Consider the following 22,771-nt stretch of genomic DNA (forward strand, 5'->3'; position numbering starts at 1 on the left):
CGAGGCTACACCTGACGCAAGTTTTACTTTGTTTAGACTCCATTTCTCCTGGGTTCTAAGTGAAGCGTAAAATAAGCTTGTTTTTTGTTTTTCTTTCTTTCTCTCTCTCTTTCCAGCTTCGGTGCAATTTTTAAAATGAACGAGCTCATTAGGATTTCCATGCACGACATCGAATGGGGTGAGTTAATGAAGAAGCGGAGGAGAAAAAAAAAATAAATAAAAAGAACAAGAAATTACAAGAATCAGCGCGTGCTCCAAGACCTTAGCATTTATCGTTCAAGAAATATTCTACACGAATATGTGGGTAATGACCTCTTCTTAATTTCTTTACATCCCTTCCCAAGATTGTCATTTTTACTTACTTCTTTAAGGCATCCTGGACCAGTAATTATTCGTAATCGTAGAAAAAGGTATTCTGCAAACGCTCTTTCGCTACTTCTGTTATTACCGCCAGTTAATGTGAGGTTCTTTCCTTAATCATACGGTCTTTCCTGACGCTGGAAATTCCAATCTCTTTGCGTTCGCCGTTTTCGAGATTCTGAAGCAACCATCTCTCCATACAAAGCGTAACTAAGGTTAGGTTTCAACTAGTATTTAACGAAGTGGTGTTGTGTATATGGAAATGAAAACATTTCAACTAATATAATACCTTTCCATTGTTTGATGTCTTTAATATTAAGTTTAGTAACAGAATAAAGTAGGGAAAAAAATTCGGTTTAATCCAGGTTATAATAGTTATTTTCATAATTTATCGTCGGTAGATAAAAGTTAAATTTTTCATAGAATGTTTTCTTCGTCAACAAGCAAACGAACAAATTCATCCCCGCTATCATATTTTAAAAAAGGTTTATTTCTAGCAGCGCATACATTGAAAAGAATAGCTAGAGAACATTGCAAATATTGCATTTTACAAGTTTCAATAAAAAGCATATGGCGCGCGCCCGTCTCTCCTATTGTAATTCATTATTCGAGTGCGAGTCACGCCCTACATGAGCACGTGATGATATATGACAAATGCGTTGAGCTATTGTTAGCCATTTCAAGCTTGGAAAGTTTGAAAGAAATTAGCAAAAAACCTGCTGTAATTCCATCGCATTAACGTACAGACAAACAGACTGTTTTGTGTGCGTTTTTTTTTCTTTTTTCGTTGCATCTCCAACAAACTAACAAAGATCGAGTTTAATTCTTTTAGTAAGGATTTCCGTTTAAAAATAAAAAAGAAGTCTTCACTGTAAAAGGAATTAATCAATAGTTAATTAGCATGAAGCGAAATTAAAACAGGCTAAAACAATTAAAAACATGTTCCGGTCTCTCAACTTGCAAACTAACAAGAGTTCGCAGGATACATAAGAATGAGTTATTATCGCGAGATTAAGTATCTCAAAGGAATAATGGAAGGTTGCAGTTTATCACGAGAGCTTTCTATTTGCTTATCCCTCACAGCGATTTCATTAAAAGTGAGGTCACGCACTAATAGTTCCGGTTGATCACAATCTAGATCGGGAATACTCCGAGAAATACGTTTTTTTCCCTCCCGTTCGCAATCAGTAAAAATGTAGCAGTGCAACGAGAAAGTAATGAGCAGACACGCGGAAATTTAAAAAGTGTAATGCAGTTTAGCATTTTATGATCTTTTTAATGCGAACAGAGAAAGAACTTGGGGGAGGGGGGACGAATATTGCTCGGCGGAAAAAGAGATCGCGAGCAGAAACTCAAAAAAAAAAAAAACAGTTTGTTGTTCTTACGATGCCCGGATTTTAAGTTCTACTTACCATTTGAGCGATTTAAAAGAAAACAATTCAAAATGGCGCTGATTTTCTTACGGGTATAAGTGGGAGTCACATGAAATTAATAAGGGAACCCCGAGTTTTCATAAAAATGTAATTAAAAACATCCCCTTTGGATGAAGACTTAGCAATCGTATTCAATAAAATATGTAAAATTCCAACCGCTCGACTTTAGTCTTTGTATTTGTTCATCCTGCTCTACCATAACGTATGGCTAATTTTGTACACTGACGTATTCTAAGCATAAATTACCATAGTGCATCGTGTAAATTATCAGCAAGAAAATACGTTGCTTCCGCATTTCAAGAATACCGTAAACATTTATTGCTGTATCGATAGCAGCACACTATGTACTGTGCTTACGGTGCAAGGGAAAATTCGCATTCCCAATTGCAAATAACGAGTGCTCGTTATAATCGCATTTTTACGATCATAACAGACCTCCATTATGACATAATAGACGTCTGATATACTGCATTTGTGTCTTTTTAAGGAATATCTCTCAGCCTTTAAAACTAAAGCAAATAAATTATAACGTTACCATTTCTCTGTGTCAATATGAGCTGTATCTCAAATATAACGAGTTGGTGGGATTTGTTTTTCTGCTTTATATTCGTAATTCAGCTGTCACGTATTGTAAGTGATGCTACTATTCACCAACCTTTACACGTCAAATAGTCTTTGATTTTGCTATTTTTCTCTACTGCAGATTCGCTCAACTTTCTACATATTACAATGTTTGAATGGCTCTTCATTTATTCTCAGACTTCTATTCTCATATATATACAATACGTTAACATATTTTCGTATATTTTTCTGGGATTTCAGCTTCCACCAACTGAATGAATTATTGTTCAATACAACTAAAGCCGCTAAGTGAGTATTGACTGCAAAACAGGGTGCGATTTATGTGTTGAAATTATGCCAATGAATAGTCTATACCTTTCAATAGCTCTTTCCAAAGTTGTTATAGCAACCCCTGCAGCATCTGAGGACTATTGTTGCTTTAAGTGGATTATACCAGTTGGTATTTTATCGAAAATGTATACCGTCTACTGCGTTTTTTCCTCTGTTATTACAAACGTATGTTAGATCTCGATTACTCTCATATTCTAATTTTATATTAGCGGACAAATCGCTTTGTAATGAACGACGCTAATTTAACAATAACGACGAAAAATATTCAACATTAAATTGTAACATTTCGGGCTGCTGGGCTATCACAGCATCCAGAATAAGGACAAGCCATTCTGCGGATTCGTGATAGCTATGAACTCCATCCCGAACACACACACGCGAATCGGAGTGACGTAAGAACGTAAATCGAAATTTAATGCTATGATGTGAAGATTTAGTTTCTTCAGTGTGTGTGTGTGTGTGTGTGTGTATGGTCCAAAATTAGCATCACTTAACTTGCATTTGCATGCTTTGCGAGCCATTTGGGAACTTCGACCATTCTGGAGACTCGGCAGTGTTCCTATTTATGCAAACAGTGTCATTAATGGGGTATTTTCGTGATGGGGAATACTTTGTTATACGTGTCCGCGTGAGAACAGAGGTGTCGTTCTCATACGGACGCGTAAACATCACCCAATTTATGTTAGAGGCCCTTAGGCGTAAATTACCCGCAACACTTTGGTTTTCAATTGGCTTCTATGATTTATAAGCAATACTTATATAATCAACTGAGTTTTGTTCATGAGTTAATGGAAATCCTTCATTATCAGGACTAAATTTTATTTTACAGGGGGTTAGCGAGCAGGGTGAATCAAATACACGTTTTTTTTTTTTATTTTCACTGGAAAACGAAAATACTCTGTTTTCACGTTCAAGTGTCTTGTTAGCATTCATGAAAGAATGCACAACATGACAGGCATTTGCAATCCCAAATAATCTCGAACCAATGCTGCTCTGTGGAGAAAGGTCTATGTAATTAATTATGTGTTAGCGAAGGCCAAAAATCAATATCCCATTTTCCGAATTCATAATGAAATATACATCAAGATGTTGCTAATAGATGAAGACTGTCTTTATTTGATGAATTACATTTGAAAATATGCATCGAAACAAGCTGTGTGAATCCCACAATCAAGGACTGATGGTAGTCTTCTAGGTGTATATACGAAGATGATCATCTTTACAAAGTTTATCTTAGAGTCCTACCATTAAAAATAGCATAGCATCGGTGTGGGGGGGGGGGGGTACTTGCTAATCAAATCTGCGCGTTTGGAATTTAAACATCCCTTATGAGAAGAAGATGCAGCAAATTAAATTTCAATCAAAGGTGAATTGGCCACCTCTCGCATGGATTTTTTTAATATTAAAAACGTGCAAACTGTACCTCGAAATACTTTTAAATATGTGACTCAGTGAGGTGTGGTTGAAGGTGACCATCGATGAATACAGAAACCAGATTCCATGGGGATGGTACGCAGTACTGAACAATACTAACAAGAAATTGGGCTGCAAGTGGGTAAAAAAGGATTTGAGTTCAAGATAGTTCGGGAGTTGCGATGCTGTCAACTTCATACAGAAGTAAATTTCGCAAACCTAATTGAATAAGTATTCTGCATTATTACGTGTTGTGTAGCTGTGTCTCAAAAAATGATTGGGCTGCGACAAAAACTTTTGGAGCTTCTACTATGGAGGGTTTTATCTACAAGCTAGGCCTTCACATTTAGTGCTGGTGTTGTTTCACACTCAGTCACCGGCTACTCTGAGGCATTGATCGCTAATGATCACTGGCTGAGCAAGATAAACACATGGTGTATCTTGTTTGTATACCCCGTTAAACCTTTTGAACTTTCAGGGGAAGGGCTGGATTGGTAAGGCATTTTAAGTATACCAGCACCGCCGTCTGTGGGGCAAGGAACTCGAGTGGAAAGAAAGATACTAATATATGCATGGTACAGTACAAATCCGTACTCTTTTGACAGAAATCAGATAGTATGGAGAGTTTCATATTTTGGATTCCTAGAAAAACAAAAACGACGTAGGCAATAATAAAAGTGAAGCTACGCGTTCTTACGAAATTGACATGAATATTTCTCGCTTCCATCCATCATTGAAAGAAATTAATCCTGTTAAGTGAAATAAAATCAAGATATACGTAGTGTGGTTGAGTTTTTATTTCATGGATCGATCGTTAAGATGTCCACAATGAACAATCTCATTGCCAAGCACGTAACATCTGTCGATAGAACAATTTACCTTAAGCACTGACTCACAATCCCTACCCTGACCCTCGCACATCTCCGCCAACCCATTGCATCTCATCCCCTATCTCCATGCTCACTCTAAACGACCTCGCAAAGGACAATTCTGGTCTTCCAACCCAGTGGCTTGCGAAATATCATCAAATGATTCAGAAACATTAGAAAGAAGTGCCGCTTCCATATTTCACAGACACCACCGCTATCTCAAAATCCCATCTCGTCTTCCGCACTAATGCCGTGCGTGTGCGTGTATCCTTTTCCGATTGTGACAGAAATTGAGATGTCCCTTAACTGATGAATCGCTTCTCATAATTTACTCCGCCAGGAGTACATCCACTCGAAAAATGAATATTTAACTCTACCCGTTCTACCAACGGCCTGTTTGCTTAATGCCGGATAGCAACCGCATGACTTAGAGCGGCCCATTTGTCACCCGTCTGCGGCCGCTCAGCCTCGAACGAAGCGAGTGGCGTGCGGACAATAAACTAGGTACTTTTCCATGTGAGCACCAGCGCGAGAAGAACCTCATCTCCGCGAGGCTTCCAAGTACGGTAATAACGCCATCTGTCGCCCAGCTTCGTGCTTACTCGGCGTTTTTTCTACGTTCTTTCTCTGAAATGGGGTGCACTGGAAGAGGGGATAAAGTGAAGGATACATTTTAGGAACGTCGTTACTTGTCTTTGGTTGCTGCTCCCACCTTCATTTCCGAGAACACACACACACACACACACACACACACAAAAAAGAAGACGGAAAGAGTAATTAATAGTTAGTAATAATTAAAAGAGATACGGTCAGATTAATTAACCTATATATAACGATGGTTTTCGCAAAGCAGATTACTACTACTAGGTAGGTCGCGAAGTAATTAAATGAAAAAGAAAAAAAGTACTTGGGGAAACTGATCTTTGGGAGTAAAAAAAATAAATATTTCCTTTTGATTGTTTAGCGTCACCTGCGGTTGCAATGGGATTGTTTTTTTGAAGGTAGCAATACCTCAGCAAATCTCCACACACGACACCTTGTGGAGTTTATATAAAACATGGCTAAAAATAACTCCTTAGTGATACGCGCATTTAAAGTTTTTTTTTTTTTTTTTTTTCAGGAACTAATTCTGAAGACAGCTTTAAGATCCGCAACTCCTAACTGAGATATTACCACCACCTAAATGTCCCAGAGAAACGGTATCAATCGAATATTTCCTCACACAATCACTAGCGAGCTGCCACTGCACTGTAAGTTACTTATAAGATGGAAATACTAGTTTATGGAGAACAAAAATTTACCTAATTCTTTAGCTTTATAAGTAACTATTTAAAACATCTCCACTCCAAGCACCACACACAACGCTTTGGTACTAATTAGGCCATTCATCGCAGACCATTCCCCATGAGATCCCCCAATGTTGTGCTTCTTTAAGTATTTATAGCGGACTGTATAATGCTTTGGCCTGTTCAAATAGGCTTATGAATAGACCGGGTCATTTGGTATTCACGAGATGTCTTTGCTCCACGTGAAGTAAGTTGAACTCTAACAGAGGAAGCAGCGGGGGCTCAATCCACGCTAATTGCTTTTGATTTGGATACCGCGTAGCGTTATAATGACCTAACACCTGAACGCACGGTGAAGCCATTTAAATACAAACATTAGTATTTAAATTATCTTACTGCCAAAAAGGGATGTTAAAGGAAAACCCATTCGCAGCATCCCTGTGGATTTTAACTATTATGAATAGTTAAGCATACACAATCGTTATTAAATATCAACACGCTACCAGAATACCCAGAAGTGATTTTCCGCCCGATAACTCGCATCAAGTACGTATTTATAACATAACAAATACGATGTATAGTTTAAAAGAAAGATAAAATTTTTAATTTGGGTTCATAAAGATCATTAACTAATTTTCGACACTGTATTACATATAAATAAAATAAATTGCTCTAAAGATGTTAACATTGTGGACACATGCAATGAAGTTTCTGTGGCTAACTATTACAGCACACACAGTAGCCTAACACTTCTATTCTTAGGGTAGGAAGAGATCGGGGCTGAAATGATGAGGATTACGCTATTAGCGATCTGTTTATTCCGAGCGAAAAGTGTCCAACTTCGTCGCCATTATCTATACTATACGTAAAACCAGATAGTCTACTATCAAAGAAACGAAGTAAAGCAGATACTACGCGATGCTTCGGTGTTGCCATGGCAACACGTGGTTCTGATTGTGTCTACAAAAGTGTACTTGACAGTTATTCGTTGCAAAGAACAAAGTAAGTTGAAAGACGCTAGCGCTTCTACTTCGTAATGTTTCGGGATTTTGACTTCGCAACATTCTCGCAGCGACGCTACGCTTTGAAGAACCAAAACATGTAATATGCGCCAATGAGCCTAGTATTTCCCCCCCCCAGTAGGATTTTATGACTTCACATCCGGTTTAACATGCATTCCTGTGTAAACAAATTCGAATGCTGATTCAAATAAGTAAACAATTAAGCAGACAAGTGTATGTGCGCGAGTGTAGTGCATATCTTCGGGGGTTGATTCCATGAGTGATTTCAAACAAAACAAAAGTTTATACCAACATGGCTCAGGCTCCTTGATAGTAGGATTTCGAGATTTATTAGGCCATAATAAGTACAGTGTTGCTTGTTTTTACACGCTTGGAATTTGTAAAAACAATGTTCGATTGTGTGCTATTGGATTGAAAGTGTTTGTGTGATTTCGGAAAATATGTCAACCGTTTTCAACTGTAGAAGCACCGGCATCCTCTGTGTACATCTTTTGTGAAGCAAGTCAATTTTTTATTGACGTAAACAGGCAACTGTGGTAAAGTGGATCTCTGGTGTTGCATCTAAAAGTGGCTTTTATACCACCAAGCTCAAAGTAATGTGCTTCCAGTAGCATAACACTTCTGGAACAAGTTCTCGGGAAATATTGACGCACTGGTATTTCGGAAACGACTGATTAGGGAGCTCCATGTAAACTGCATTTAAATCCGCACCATTTGTAATGAGCACAGCAGCTTGAAAAGCAGAAGAGATGCAAGCGACTTGTCATTGCTTACTCACAAAGCCTGATTATTATTTTTTTTTTTTTTTTTTTTTTTGTTTCGTATAAAACTAACTATGGGATCTCTTCCTCTCGTAACGTCAACTATATCTCCACCCCAAAAGATGGTCGGTAATACGACTTCCGGATCCGATACTCGTGTCTAAAATTGAACGTGTTCTGTCATATCGCATTTCGCTAGTCAGTGGCAGGCATCCAAACACCACTGGGAAGACATTCAAATTCAATGGAAGTTGAAAAATCGAAACCGCGTTTGAATCATCATAACCTTCCAAATACGAACTATTCTGGTCAACTACTCTATGTATATATATATATCAACAGATACCAGCCGGAATGAGTACTGCGATTATCCCTCAGCTCTGTTTCTGACGAAACAGATTGACTTTTAGCATTTATTGATGTCCACGATGCAGCGTAATGTGTACGGTTGGTTTCACTCCTCGCGAGCAGCTTCTTTTAAATTAAATTTCCTACGCGAGGAAATCTTTAGAGACTAAATACATTGTGCTTCATGAAACGTGAGATGCGTGTTCGGAAGTAAGTCTCCTCAAAACATGAATAAAACAGTGCAAGAGACCTCAGCATGAGCCACGTGTTAGCATCTTTTTGCATGCATATTTCGATGCATTGTTGGATTCAATTGGTTTAACCAATAAGAAATAATACTCGAGGTAACAGTATCATGTAATTAGCGTGTCTAAGAAATTATATATTAACGCTGATTCGGAACTAATCTTTAAAGTATTTCTTTACGTTCTTAAAAGAAAAAATGGTTCAAAGGGGATAACCATGCAAAAATAATGAGTAATTTTTTTTAGATATTTCCAGGTCTTCAGAGAATTTTTAGGCTCAAGGCTCTCGATAAGAACCTTATAAGTAATATTTTTATTTTATTATTATTTTAATTATTTTTGGGCTGCCATGATTGACTTCGGTTTTTTTGAAAATTAAAATTCATTAAGGAAAATTTAGACCTGCTAACGCATGCGCGGTAAAATAATGTCAGATATTGTAACGTCATTTCGATGCCAGGAAATCCTTTGTTTATCACATGATAACTGATGAGGTCTAACTCTCCTGAAATGTCTGGACGTTCAAGATTAATCTGCTGATCCAATGGCGTCTTATTACTTCACTCAGCCTTCTTTTTAAGATTCAAAACTGATCATTTCTTAAAGAAATGTGTTCATTTGACTCCTGACCGCCATGTTTTCATTAGGCTACCCTCAAATCAGTTCCGTGAAAAGTTTTCTACCGTTCTGAGTTAAAACGTTTTTTGAGGGGGATACGATGAACTAAAAGAATGTGATTTCACAAGAGAAAAAAAGAAAAGAGACTAACTTGCGGTTGCAAATTGCCAAGTACATTTAAACGCAGAAGATTTTTTCACCTCAATGCCAATTTAAACTTCCTTGGTCGTAATCTTAAAGACGAAACTGCGTTTTCTCTTCCACTACGTCATCTATTATCAATCTGTACCCGCAGGCTAGAATACATTACCTTAATTGAGTCAGTACCTATCGGGACGACAAAAGAATAAGGGGGGGGGGGGGAATCGCCAAGGAAGGCGACTCCTTAAAAAAGTCAACCATGCAAACAAGGCAGCCTTTCACAATTGAGGGACCTCAAATCAAATTTCTCATCGCAACTTGTGTGTTCTCTTTTTGACTCAATTGCCAACAATTCGATAACTAGTCCCGTAATTAGGTTAAGGTCCCTAGCAGTTTGCAATGTTAATATTAAAGAGTTCGCGTGTCGGCAAGGCTTGTCGTGTGTGAAATAAATTTCGCCCAAGATAAAGCATACTTTATAATCGCCTGGTTGGATGCGCTGTCTCGTTAATGGTGACAGAAAGAGAGTTGAGGGGGGGGGGGGGAGTGCAATAGGGACGATAGATTTTCCGAACACTGTCGACTCTAGAGGACAACAGGACGAAGGGCAAATAAATGTGGGGAATGCAAGCACTGATAAAAGTCGGGAGGTTATCATTTCCAAGTTATTAGTCAAGGTTTTTTTTCTGTTAAGTATCGGGGTATCCTTTTGTCTAATCAGAAAATGGTAAAGATTTAAGCGAGTGTCCCTGACTGGTATGCAGCTGTAGAAATCAATGAACACTTTAATCAATTGGGTGATGTTTAGTGCGTTGGCGAACTTTTGTTTGAAATGGTATCGTTCTAAGACCAACAGTAATCGATTAGGGATCAATCTTTATAGAACAATGTTGTTTCATTTCGTCGTTATTCTCACAGAATCCGAATGCGAAATCCATGAAACACTGCAAAATATTTTTGACCAATGAAATATCTTCTTAACAACGTATTTATTCTTCCGACTAGAAGAATGATAACTAGGTATTTGGTCAAACAGATCGCTACAATCACATCACTATCGGAGTGCACGCTAGACTGCGGACACTTCATATTTATAATATTGTCTGTTCGAGTTTTGATAAACAACTTTTCAAATTATCTTTTTCTGACTTCCACAAAAATCTTATAGCATCTGCAATGATAACTTTTAAGCCAAGTTTTTTTTTTTTAATTTTATTCTAAGAAATCATTCCCTTGGTTATCTCAATTTGGTGTTAAACTGATTATTTTCGTTAAAAAAATGAATGCTTTCGTATCTTTTAGGTACGAAAAGTCGGCTAAGAGTCCAAAAATAAAGTCCAAGAATCGATAGCCTTTAATTTCTTAAAGGAAAAAGGCCTAAACCATAATTCAGTTTATTTATGTAGGTGGCTCTGTAATCATGGGATGACCTGAATTGGCTAATAGGGGTACAAAGTTTACTACATAGACAACTCATCCGGAGTTACATTGTGACTTCGACTGAGTTAAAGATGAAAGTATGTTCCCCTAGTCACCTCGGAAAATTTCCTTAATTTATGCCAAGATACAGTGGTATGAAATATGACAAGGTCTGTGAACAGCACATACCAACTGGATCGAAGAGTGCATGGCCACTGTATTTCTCAAACGAAATAGTTTCCCAAATAAACGTCATTGGATAGAACTCTAACATAGATGGAAAGCGGTTTGTGCGTGTAACTATCTTTCAAATATTGACGGAATAGCTAATAATGACGTCATATATATGTAATTATCATATGCTAAGCCTACATATGTCCAAAACAATAAGAGGCCAGTTTAGCGAGTATCAAAATTTAAATATCTCACTTTTCAAATCTGGAACTCTGTCAAGAATGGGTTTTTTTCCGTTCTTACGTTCGTTATTCTCCCAGCAGCAACATATTTTATACGCCGCTGTCAGTAACCCCCCATCAGAGAAAAGAAAAAGCACCGAACCGATTTCATCATCTCCATTTATTTGCATTACTATGAAATATCTCTTTTAGTGGCAACGCGAAACATCCAGACGATTTCCACGTGATCCCAGCGCGTGATAAATAACAGAAGAGTTGCTAACAATGAAAGCTGCATTCGCGCATGTCACATATTTTAAACAATGGAACGCAGAAATGGCTGAATACTAACAATACTGTGAAAATGACCGCAAAGAAAATTGAAACATTAAAAAAAAAAGCATTGAATGAATGTCGGTTTAATTCATTTTTTCCCTCAGTTTTGTGAAGAGCACGGTTGCATTTATATCATATGACAACATTATAATTAACATTAACTACCTCACTAATAATTACCATGATGCGAGGCCAAAATGGTACCTTAATTGTTAAAAGCGCGGCAGCAGCGGACATACATTAATGGCATCGTACGTTAACACGTGACGGCTATTTTCAAGACCAACACTTTTAGTTTTGGACGTATGAGCGAACGAAGCGGCACCCTAAAATGCCTTAACTGTCCACCCAGGAAAATTATAGACGCGCATTTGTCACGGAATACGAGGACACTTGATTTAAAGTGCAAATCGACGTTGCGAGCTGGAAGAACATTACGCGAAGCATTTCTAGCGGAAAAATACTGAGCTGCATGCCGTAAGTTTTGCCTATCTTGCGTAGTTAGACTCTTCTGTCCCTCCCTTCGCACCCACCGAACATTTTAGTGTTTTTCTTGTTGCTGTCTTACAAGAAAAATGATCATAAAGTAGAAATAACTTAAGTGGTGTACAGAACTGCTTTAAGACTATTTTAAATGTGTTAAAAAACTTAGGGCATCAGCTGTTTGAAAATAAATCTCTGGACAGCTTAAACTGGATATTCAAATGTAATTTTCCATGTAAAATCACAGAAAAAGAAAAGGGATTGGAAAATATAACATCTGTAGGTAGGAAACTCCATAACTCAGTTGATATCAACGATTCTGTTTGATTCGAAGGACCTAAGTTCGAATCCGACCAGGTTGCGAAGGTTTTGAACAGTTCTTCGAAAATCCAAATGTGAGGCAGGTCTCATGTGGAGGTGGCAAGATTTTTCCTACCATAAAAAGCACGTATAAAACTGGCGCCATAGACTTAAGATTCTTTGGTTGTAATCCCAAATCTGTAGGAATATTTAGCCTTAAGATTCTTTGGTTGTTCAATTGTGATTACAACCAAAGAATCTTAAGGCTAAATATTCCTACACGTTTCGATTGTGATTACATCTGTAGGAATATTTAAGCCTTAAGATTCTTTGGTTGTAATTCCAATTAGCCTGGCGTTAGTATGATGGGGTGTCACAGACTCCAAACATTTTAAATTGACTATAACTTTTTAACGTGTGGCAGCGAGTCATGCTTCAGTATAGCCTCTCCTCCCGTAACCCGCTACTCGACGCCATAGACGACAGGCTGTTGCGCGCAAGCAAATTTAGTGTGCAGAGGTTTAAAGTGTGCTGGGGTCCACCAGACCCCACCTCACCAAAAGTGTGACTATATTTACTTCCGAAACGCAAGTTGTTTTCATGTATATTTTACTAAAATATTATCGTTACTGCTGAGTCTTCTATATTTTTACATCCCAACTATAAGCAAATACGTTTTCTAAATATTTAAAGGGTATTTTGAGAATAATATTTTTTTTTTTTTTTTTTTACCAAATGAGTTACGAGCAGGAAGAACAGAGGTTACGTCAACTTATAGATGACGCTTTGACAGACGAAGAGCCATTTAGCGGAGATGATGGGAGTGAAATTGATTTAGAATTAGTCAGTAACCATGAGTCTGATACAGAACAAGACTGTGAAGAAGAATCTTAAACAATAAGAAATCTAATATTGATTAAAAATATATGGATTTCTATAATATACTACATTATTCGGGTGGGTCTGTGGGACCCCACCTTACCACTTTTGTTACATTTTCCCACCTCACCAGCGCCGGATTAAAACATCTGTAAGAAAATTTATCCTTAGGATTCTTTGATTGTAATCCCAATTGAAACATCGGTAGGAAAATTTATCCTTAGGACTCTTCGGTTATAAATCCAACCAAAGTAAACCAGGCTGTCTGTAGGCAATATTAGCATTACGACATTCCAATTGTAATCCCAACTAAATCAATTTGTGCGAACATAAATTTTACCCTTAATGCTAGAACTATTGTCACATCGTTCTGTCTAATATAAAATAGTTTGTATGAGATGAATGTTACACAATGTTTCCTTGGCAACAGGTTCTGCTTCGGTGGCAAAGCAGTGCGCTTCCACGTCAAGAAATGATGATGTAGCACAGTGAGGCCATTTTTATTTTTACAACATTAAGTGCCAGTCCCTCGATATAACCGAAATCTGCCCAATCAGAGAATGCCGTTACACAACTGGTGCGATGCAACAAAAATCTCGTAAAACTCCACAAGCATCCGTTTGGTTTGAGAGGAAAGGGGGGAAAAAAGGAAATAAGGGACCTTCTGCTTCGGAAAAAAAGCTTTAAGACTTTTTCCGACAATATTTTTAAACTAGCAAATAGTAGTTTATGAAATAAACCACCTGAACACCGAAATGTGGCATTTTTCAGTAAATGTTACGATGTACTCTCCCGAATCATCGAAATCTCGGCTAAGTTTTAACACAGCATTAAGTTTGAATTATATACAACGAAACCACTGTTGGGATGAAAATTGTTCCCGGAAAAAACGTTGGACCATTCGAGGATCAGAGATGATTGATCTCAAAGAAAAAAAATATTCAGTGTCCTGGATTTTTAAAAAAAATTCATATCGAAATGAAAAATGACGTTTATTCAAGTAACTTAAGAATTCTCAAGTGTAAAATTGAGAGTCGGAAAAGAGATATCGAGGCAGAAAGGATAAAATGAATACGCAATTCTTGGAGGTTATTTCTAATGGAATAAGGAAATTATCACAGACTATAATAAAAGTCACATTGTGACGTCACGCATAACAATTGAACTTCAATTTTAAACAGTTTCTTTGGTTTATTTCAGAACGAGGAAATTTTGCAGACAAAAGTAAAATACATTCTTGCATTGTGACGTCACAATTACAACTGAGCACAAAAGAACAGATTAAAAAAAAAGTCCTTCATATAAATACGTGGTTTGGCCATTAATTTGAATATTGTATTTACAAAACATTCTGGTAATACGAATGAAAATAAAATCTTACAAACGGAGGCGAATGGCTTAAAACTTCTTTCGTCACTCCTTTTATCTAATATCCAGTTCAACTGATTTCAAGGCAGTTGAGCCATTTTCAGTTATTCTCCACACAACGATTATTTGAATAATTCCATTTGATTAAACAAAGCCATTTGGTTGCTAAGTAAATATTTTGAATGTTGCTAAGCAAAACGTAACAATCAAGTCCTATTAACAATGAAATGCCAATAGTACATCTGCGGTGGTAAAATGAATTCCGATTGCCAAACTCATTATTGAGGAATGCTCGCACTCGACCACTCCTTCAAACTCGTTGAAGGGAGTGTCGTGAAAACCTAGTAACAGTGTGGCGATGCTTCCAAGTGACGCCCGTTAAGCCTCGTCTGAAAGGTCGTTTACAGTAATTCAATTACGGAGCTTAGTTGAGAGAAATAAATGCGTCTGATTCTATTATTGTAGCAGAAAATCAGTGGATACGGTTATTCGCGTGCAATTAAAAGTCTGGTCTGTCTGGAAATGTCATCACGGGAGAGTCGGAGAGCATTTTTCGTTTCGGTTAATGTCTATTAGGTTTTAGTCTTCTTTCCCTTTTAACATCGTCCAACACACCACAAAAGTCATATTTTAAAAAGGCTAGATGCGACAGTTTAACTTCAAGGGTCAGTAATCACGGATCATTGTCATTCTTTCTTAAAAATAATCATCCACGACTTATTGATACAATAACTAGAAATGTTTTGCAAAATACATCAGCAAAGACTGGTGCAATTCTGAGATCAGAAGAGACCTCAGAATAAAATGCACAGAAGTATTACGGACCAGTTACCGTACTTGGCTCCAGCTTACAAAATAGTATCTTACCACATTTCAATATAACTCACCTATCTCAGGAGGCTCTTCTCCTTTTGAAAAGGCTTATTGAGACTTACACAAAGATAAGATAGGGTGAAGCTATTGCACGACATTATACTACCTTTATTCACAAAATTTGAAGATGTTTGAGTGTTATTCGTAAACTTCTAAAAATTCGTAAACTGTAGTCGTTATTTTCTGTCTTTGTGCATCAAGATTTCCCTCTCCAAACAAGGGGTGATTTCGACCTTCCCACAAGTCGTCGAGTACCAAATAACAACCAGGATCAAAAATTCTCTTCTTTTTACTTCTGTGGGAAGTCAGCGATACTCTGGCTTAATGACCTGTTAAGTTACTCGGTGGTTTTATACGCCGAACATTCGAGTTTCTCTATTAGTTAGAGCGCATTTCAATACAAAGGCGACTTTAGGTAACAAAGAATAAAGTATATCCATAAATTGGTGAAACAAAATATTATATATTATTATGCAAGAATGTTTATGTTTTAAGGCGGAAACCTTAAATGTGTTTTCTTCAAATTACAGTGAATTCCCTCGAGCCAGATTTTGCAGAGACCATCCCAAACGTTACTGCTTCGGTTGGTAGAGAAGCCATTTTGCAGTGCACAGTTGACAACTTGGGAGCATTCAAGGTAAGTTTAAGTTATTCACTTAACATAAGCTTCGGGTAATTTAAAAAAAAAACAAAATGCCGATCATCAGGATCTATTTTCTTTGGTTGATAGTTGACTTACAACATATTCATTTAATGTAATTAAGCGAAAAGGAATATTATTATTATTATTCGTGACACCTCCAAGGAGTCCGAAGACTCATCGCGGGAGGACACCTACAACTGTCTCAACCACTACACCGAACCTCTACTACGAATCATCTCCATCAACGCCATCTACCGCCCACCTCCACCACTACCCCAACCAGTATATAATATATAATCCAGTATTATACTAAGCATACAAAAAGTACTTTAAAAAACTAAATTTCCGAAGTGACAGAGCCTTACCAAAACACATATCATTGCTGCTATTGCACTACTTAAAAGACACGAACTCTTTTTCTAAAACAAACAATTTTGCCTGCTAAAATAAATCGCTTATTAACCTTTCTTTTAATTACTAATTATATGAAGAGCCAAAGGCTTCAATTCGGCGACATGAACTAATTTAAGTTAAGGGATATTACATCCCATATTGTTTCTTAGCCAAATAAGAAACTCAAAGAGTTTCATGCCGAATATAAAAACTATATTTTGCATGAAACTCTGAGTTTCTTATTCGGCTAAAAAAACAATATGGGATATAATATAATATCCCTTAACTTTCTTTTAATTATATTTACCGAATATTATTTGAAAGTTATGGTTAATAAAACAAATTGTAAAAACTAGCAAAAAAAAAACTGTTTATTTGGTTTTGAAAAGATGAACTGTTGTTCAGTTGTTAAAACGCTGGTCAATATGGTGTCTCTAACCTACTCCGAGTAAACAGTCCCTTTCTCCATCCTCGTGAGAAATCTAATTTGTATCCAGATTATAAATACGGGTTCTTAAGGAGGAGTTCGTAAATAATGCATTTAGGACTGCAGATTACAGTTCGCAGCCAACAATTTTTCTTTGGGTTATTAAAATGCAATTCTTTATGTTAATTCTTGCGATAAGAAGCTCAGTTGGTTTAACACTGCCGTTTCCTTCAACACGGACCGTGCTGACAAAAAACCAAAAATGTAAGAATATTCCGTTTTAATTATTCAGTCTGAAACGCATTCATGTCTTGAAAGAGGGGTGGGGATGGGGGAATCTTCATCCGCAAACGTAATTCTTAGCATCTTCATCATTTTCCAAATGTGTTGTTGCCGCGTGTTCCAACCATTTGCCACTTCATTATTGGGTCCGCAATCTTTTTAACAAGAACGAAAATTACAAACTTTCTTTCTGTTTTACAAAGACGTTACGTCCATCGCTCTTTTGTTCCGGTGAACAATGGCCGACGGTGAGAATGGTTCCCGTGATGTAATTAGAGTTTTTGTCGGAACATTCAGGTGCAGTAAATGTTCACACACACACACTACTAGAATGAAATGTTTTTGCTAACTTGGAGTAATCGGGGGGGGGATGGAAGGGAAAGTCTCGAGTACTCCTTCTCATAAAGTCGTCGAAAGGAGAATGAGATAACGCCTGCGACCCTTACAGTGATTGGATCCGGTCAAAACGCCTCAAGTTTCCTTTAAGTCAATTGTTTAACAAAAGGTTTTTTTTTTTTTTTTTTTCCTACGGATATTTTTTGGCCTCGAGCCCAAAATATGCTTTCTCTTTACGATTGCAGAATCTTGGGAACAGATTGAGAAATACTTAGATGCCTTCGTAGTATATCTGACACGGTTCATAAAAGCTTTGCTTCTGGTGGGTTTGTCACAAAAGAGAACCGATAAGCAGCTACACGAATCTACCTACTGTTACTATTGTAACCGTAGGTAGGTAGATTCTATTGACGTCACAATAGAAGAGTGGAGTTCTAAATTTGCCAAATACTTGCATGATCTTTCATTGTTTTTCTGATGTAAAACTTTGACGTCACAATAGTAACGGTGGGTTGATTCGTGTAGCCGCTTATCGGTTCTCTATTGACAAACTCACCACAAGCAAAGCTTTTATGAACCGTGTCGGATATACTGCGAAGGCATCTAAGTATTTCGAAATCTTTGCTTTTTTGCTGGGGAAAGGGGACGATGTTCACTACAGAGTGTAAGGATTCATTGCGAGACCATCTACTGCCGTATACAAATAATTCATTTTTATCATTATTTTGCACTGTAATCAGTTTGTCAGTAAATCAATACGCATCTCTCTCTCTCTCTCTCTCTCTCTCTCTCTCTCTTTCCAAACTCTATCGAGTTATTCAAATCATACGCATTATAACACTGTTTTTCTGCTTTCTGCTTCCAGTTAACTAAAATTAGCGAAATAATGGCTTGATGTCTTAAACAAATCTCGATTTTTGTGCTAGCTCTTAGTGTTTTTTTTTTCCCTTTGAATTAGGCAGCAACCCTTTAGTGTGGCTGCTGACGTCGGCTGTTCTGATAGCGCAACAAGAAAACTATTGATAAAGCATGTTAGGGCTATAACGGAAGTGGATAGCCTCGTTTTCACTTCTTCCGGAAATAATTTTGCTTCTCGTCGTACTTCCGGTTTTTATTTGTGTTTGTTCTTTGTTTAATTTCCAACGTGTGTGTGTGTGTGTGGGCGCGCGAGCCTTGGGATTCGCCCGCTTTTCTGACTGGAACATATCTAAGCCGGCTGGGGTGGGATAAGAGGGACGACAAAATGTTTATCTTGTTTATAAAGTCCATATTTGTGAAGAAAAACATTTCCATGTTCAGTTAACGTAAATATTACGAAAAATTGAAAATAACAAAGTATGAACCACATTTCATATGACAGTTGCACTGCCAATGCAATCGGCTTTCTTTCTTGATTAGGTGGGAGTTCTTTCTCTTATGTCGTCATATGCATTTTGTCAATTCCATTAACGGAGAGTGGGAAACCTGCAGCACATTTTGGTGAGCTAAGAGTTATCTAATTCGGCTCGGCTTCAGAAACCGAATTACTGCATTCTTCTCAAGCCATTTCAAACTCCCACTAAGAAGGATGATATCACACTGGGCAATGAAAATAATCTGCCATTAATATTTGAAGTCCAGTTTCTAATAACTCAATTGGAGATCTCTTTTGATTAAAGATAGAAATGGAGTACTACTAACAGAAGAATTGGAAATCAAAAACAGATGGAAGAATTACTGCGAGGAACTGTACAACACGATGGATAAAGAAAATTTGGAGGAGCCCTCTCACCAGGAAAATTTCGATTTGGAACCTCCTCGACTTAGGCGTGAGATTGAAAGAGCAGTTAAACATGACAGCAATTCGGCCCCGGGTGCAGATGGAATCTCAGCACAGTTAAGGATACAGGGGATCGAGGGATGAGAGTGTTTCACAGATTGATTACAAGGTTATGAGTTACAGGCCTAGAGAATGGAAGCAAGTCGGTTTTTCATGTCACTACATAAGAAGGGTGATATGAAGGATTGCGAGAACTTAGTTTAATATCTCATGCAAGCAAGATTTTATTGAAGATCATTAATAGGATTAAAACCAAAGTTAAAGCAGCGATTCACAAGAAACAAGCAGATTTTAGGAAATGCAAAAAGATACCAGAGATCGGATCCTTTGACTTAGACAGATCACAGAAAAAAGTATAAAGAATTTAGACTCCCTATGGTAATGTGTTTCATAAACTACTCTAAAGCTTTTGCTGTGGGAAGTAATGAAAAGGATGGGATTTCCTCACCACACAATCAGGCTGATAACTTGTACAGGGAGCAAGAAACCAAGGTAAGAATTTCTCTATCCCCTTAATGCAGTTCATAGTCTAATTTCAGAGTAGCATGACACTGAAAACAGAAAGGACGAAGTGTTTTTTAAAAGATCATTAAATATTTTTCATGCCAGCATTAAAACCGATTAACTGATTGGCTTCAGGTTGGAAAGGAAGTTAAGCAAGGATGTCTACTTTCTCCTCCTATGCTGACCACATTATGCACGTAGCACTGGATGAGTTCAAAACAGGAATTAGGATAGGTGGTAGATCGATCAGTAATCCGAAGTATGCTGACGATATCATACTCCTCTGTAATGACAGGGAAGAACTAGGACAAATTCTTGATAAAGTTAACGAGATCAGTAAGAACAGACGACTTCGGCTCAATCCTACTACATAATAAAAGATTATGGTTCTCAAAGGAAATACAGACAGATAAGCTCTTGAAAAACAAGTGTATCTGAATGGAGAAAGAACCGAGGAAGTCGGCAAGTTCGAGTACCTGGGCTCCATTATTAATGTGAAGAATTGCTGTTCAGAAGAATATTAGGAATGGCTAAAACAACAGTCAGATTGCCTAAAATTTGAAATATGATAGCTGCTTTTGACATGTGGTGTTACAGAAGGCTGTTGAGGCTATCATATACTGAAAGGCGTACAAATGAATGGGTGTTAGAAAAGATCAGTAGAACTTTAAGACTCATTAAGGTTATTGACAGAAGGAAATCGAAATACTTTGGACACGTTGAAAGGACTTCTCACTAATAGAAGGTAAAGTTCTGGAAAAAGAAGAGGTGCCATCAGGGGGGTGGATGGTGTGTCTGGAGTGAGTGATCTTCAGAGAGTTGAAGCCTCCAGAAAAGCATACAATAGGACCATTTGGCGAGGAATGGTGTGGCACATCACTGAGCATCTGAGTGACCATACAGCATCCATTGATGTCCAATGAACAGATGGATGGAAATTATTCCAATCAAACGAACATTTGGATCATACCAAATACAATATTTAACTGAAAACTCGGCTAAATTCAAGGAACATTCAGAGATAAACATTTCCAATGACTGGGCTGAATTTGTGGGTAATAGTCGGTCTTATTACTCAAGGTTAGCAATAAGTTTCGTCATGTTGGTCAACTGTTGTATAGTAATGATGACAGTGATCACAATGAACTATAAAATCATCGACAGGCGTTATCATGGGAATGAGAAAAATGTACGTAATACAAATATCGCCAGTGATGGTGGTACCAGTAATGGCACCAACATTAAAAAGAAGTTATGGATTCCAAAACATTGAATCGTTGGAATGAAATTGCTGAAATTGAAAGAGGACGCAATTGGCGGGTTCCATTAGTGTATTCGGAACTAAATCGGAATTATAGTCAGTTTAAAGATAACACAGCAGATTAGATTCTAATTATTGAGAAAGTGGCTTCTACATCTGCAATTAATGGGAAGCACTTTGTAACATACTTGGCCTTCATTTTATGTTTTTATTGTCTTTTTTAGTGCTTGTGATTCTCCTAGAAGGGTAATAAGTTTAACGTGGCGTGGTTTGATACCAGTAAGTAAGTTACCAAGAGATGTAAAATACAATCCCCACAGAAGGTGAATAAAGGGACGACGTGGGGAACGGAAAAGAAATGATAATATGGCGCTTGCATAGAAGTGATAGATTGTCAATAATTGTGCGCACAATGCCTAACCCAAAAAAAGGATTCACAGGCCATGAAGCTCATATTTGCAAGAGCTTATCAATCATCTTCTTGCCCTTAGAAATCTGTATGCAGCTACTGTCAAAGGCAGTAAATCCCCTAACATTCTTCAATGATCAATATTCATTCATTATTCATGGCTACTAAGACGAAAGGGCACGCGGACAAGGAACATAAATCCTTCGACTGAACCAAAAAAAAAAAAAAAAAAAAAAAAATCCTTGTTGTTGGATATTCACATTTTCTCTTTCCCCTTTAATGCAGTTCATAGTCTAATTTCAGAGTAGCACATGACACTGAAAACAGAAAGGACAAAGTGTTTTTTTAAAGATCATTAAATATTTTTCATGTCAGCATTAAAACCAAGGTGTTTTTTTTTTTTTTTTGGCAATTCTGGTTTACAAATCAGGCTATTAATTAAACTGAGCTTATCGTACACTACACCAACAATGAGTCTGGCTCAACGGTAAAAACGAATGACGTCACAATGAAACTGTGCTAGTACATTGTTAGTCGATTGAATTATTGACCAAACGAATTCGTTCAAGTTAATAAGCATTTCACATTCACTATCATTGCTGGGAGAGATCTATTTAACGGTATTCTGTGTTCGAACAAGTAGCTACATCCCGAAAAGGAAGGCAAAATTCATGATATTGGAAGGCGTTCTAAACAAAACAGTCTGAAAATTCATTTAAATAGTGCTTTATACATATTTCGCTCTCCAGTGCTAGATTAGTTTATTCTAGCTGTGACTAGGGATTAAATTGAGTTTATTCCTTTTTGCCTCTTTCCACATAGTGTCTGTCTGAATAAGGGATCTCACGTGAAATGAATACTATGGAAGAGATAGAAAAGTATACACTGATCTTTTCATGTTGGGGTTTCTTTCGTGTATTCTAAAAATTAAAGTAAACACAAGCGTCGAATTCTTGGTCTGTTTTGCTATGTTAGCTATCTGGGACTTAAACTGATTAAGCTCTTTTATAACAAGATGGTGGAATCCGATGTTGTGATTGGTGCCGAACTGAGTCTGTCGGCGTGTTTATACTTGAAAAGCACCTTGCGATTGCAGAGCTAAGTAACAAAGTCACATATTTAATTTTTTCAAATATATATTTGGAATAACTAATCAAGCCCGTCAAGCAATCTAATGCTATAGAAATATTTATTTTACTTTATTTCTAACAAAGTCTTATAAAACGTGTCAATGCA

General features: G+C 37.3%; 1 protein-coding gene and 1 long non-coding RNA gene across 5 annotated transcripts in view; one reads left to right on the plus strand and one right to left on the minus strand.

Moving 5' to 3' along the window:
• LOC150099820 (uncharacterized) overlaps positions 1-22,771 on the minus strand; it is a 607,255-nt gene that overhangs the window by 417,315 nt on the left and 167,169 nt on the right. The gene's annotated exons all lie outside the window — the stretch shown is intronic.
• LOC150099821 (lachesin-like) overlaps positions 15,970-22,771 on the plus strand; it is a 48,004-nt gene continuing 41,202 nt past the window's right edge. The window contains exon 1 of the mRNA XM_090403497.1: positions 15,970-16,098. Coding sequence (XP_090259623.1) covers positions 15,970-16,098 — 129 coding nt within the window. The remainder of the gene's footprint in view (positions 16,099-22,771) is intronic.

Source organism: Typopeltis vanoorti, chromosome 14 (assembly GCF_054136105.1).
Source record: "Typopeltis vanoorti isolate ZY-2024b chromosome 14, IOZ_Tvanoo_1.0, whole genome shotgun sequence".
Classification (NCBI taxonomy): domain Eukaryota; kingdom Metazoa; phylum Arthropoda; class Arachnida; order Uropygi; family Thelyphonidae; genus Typopeltis; species Typopeltis vanoorti.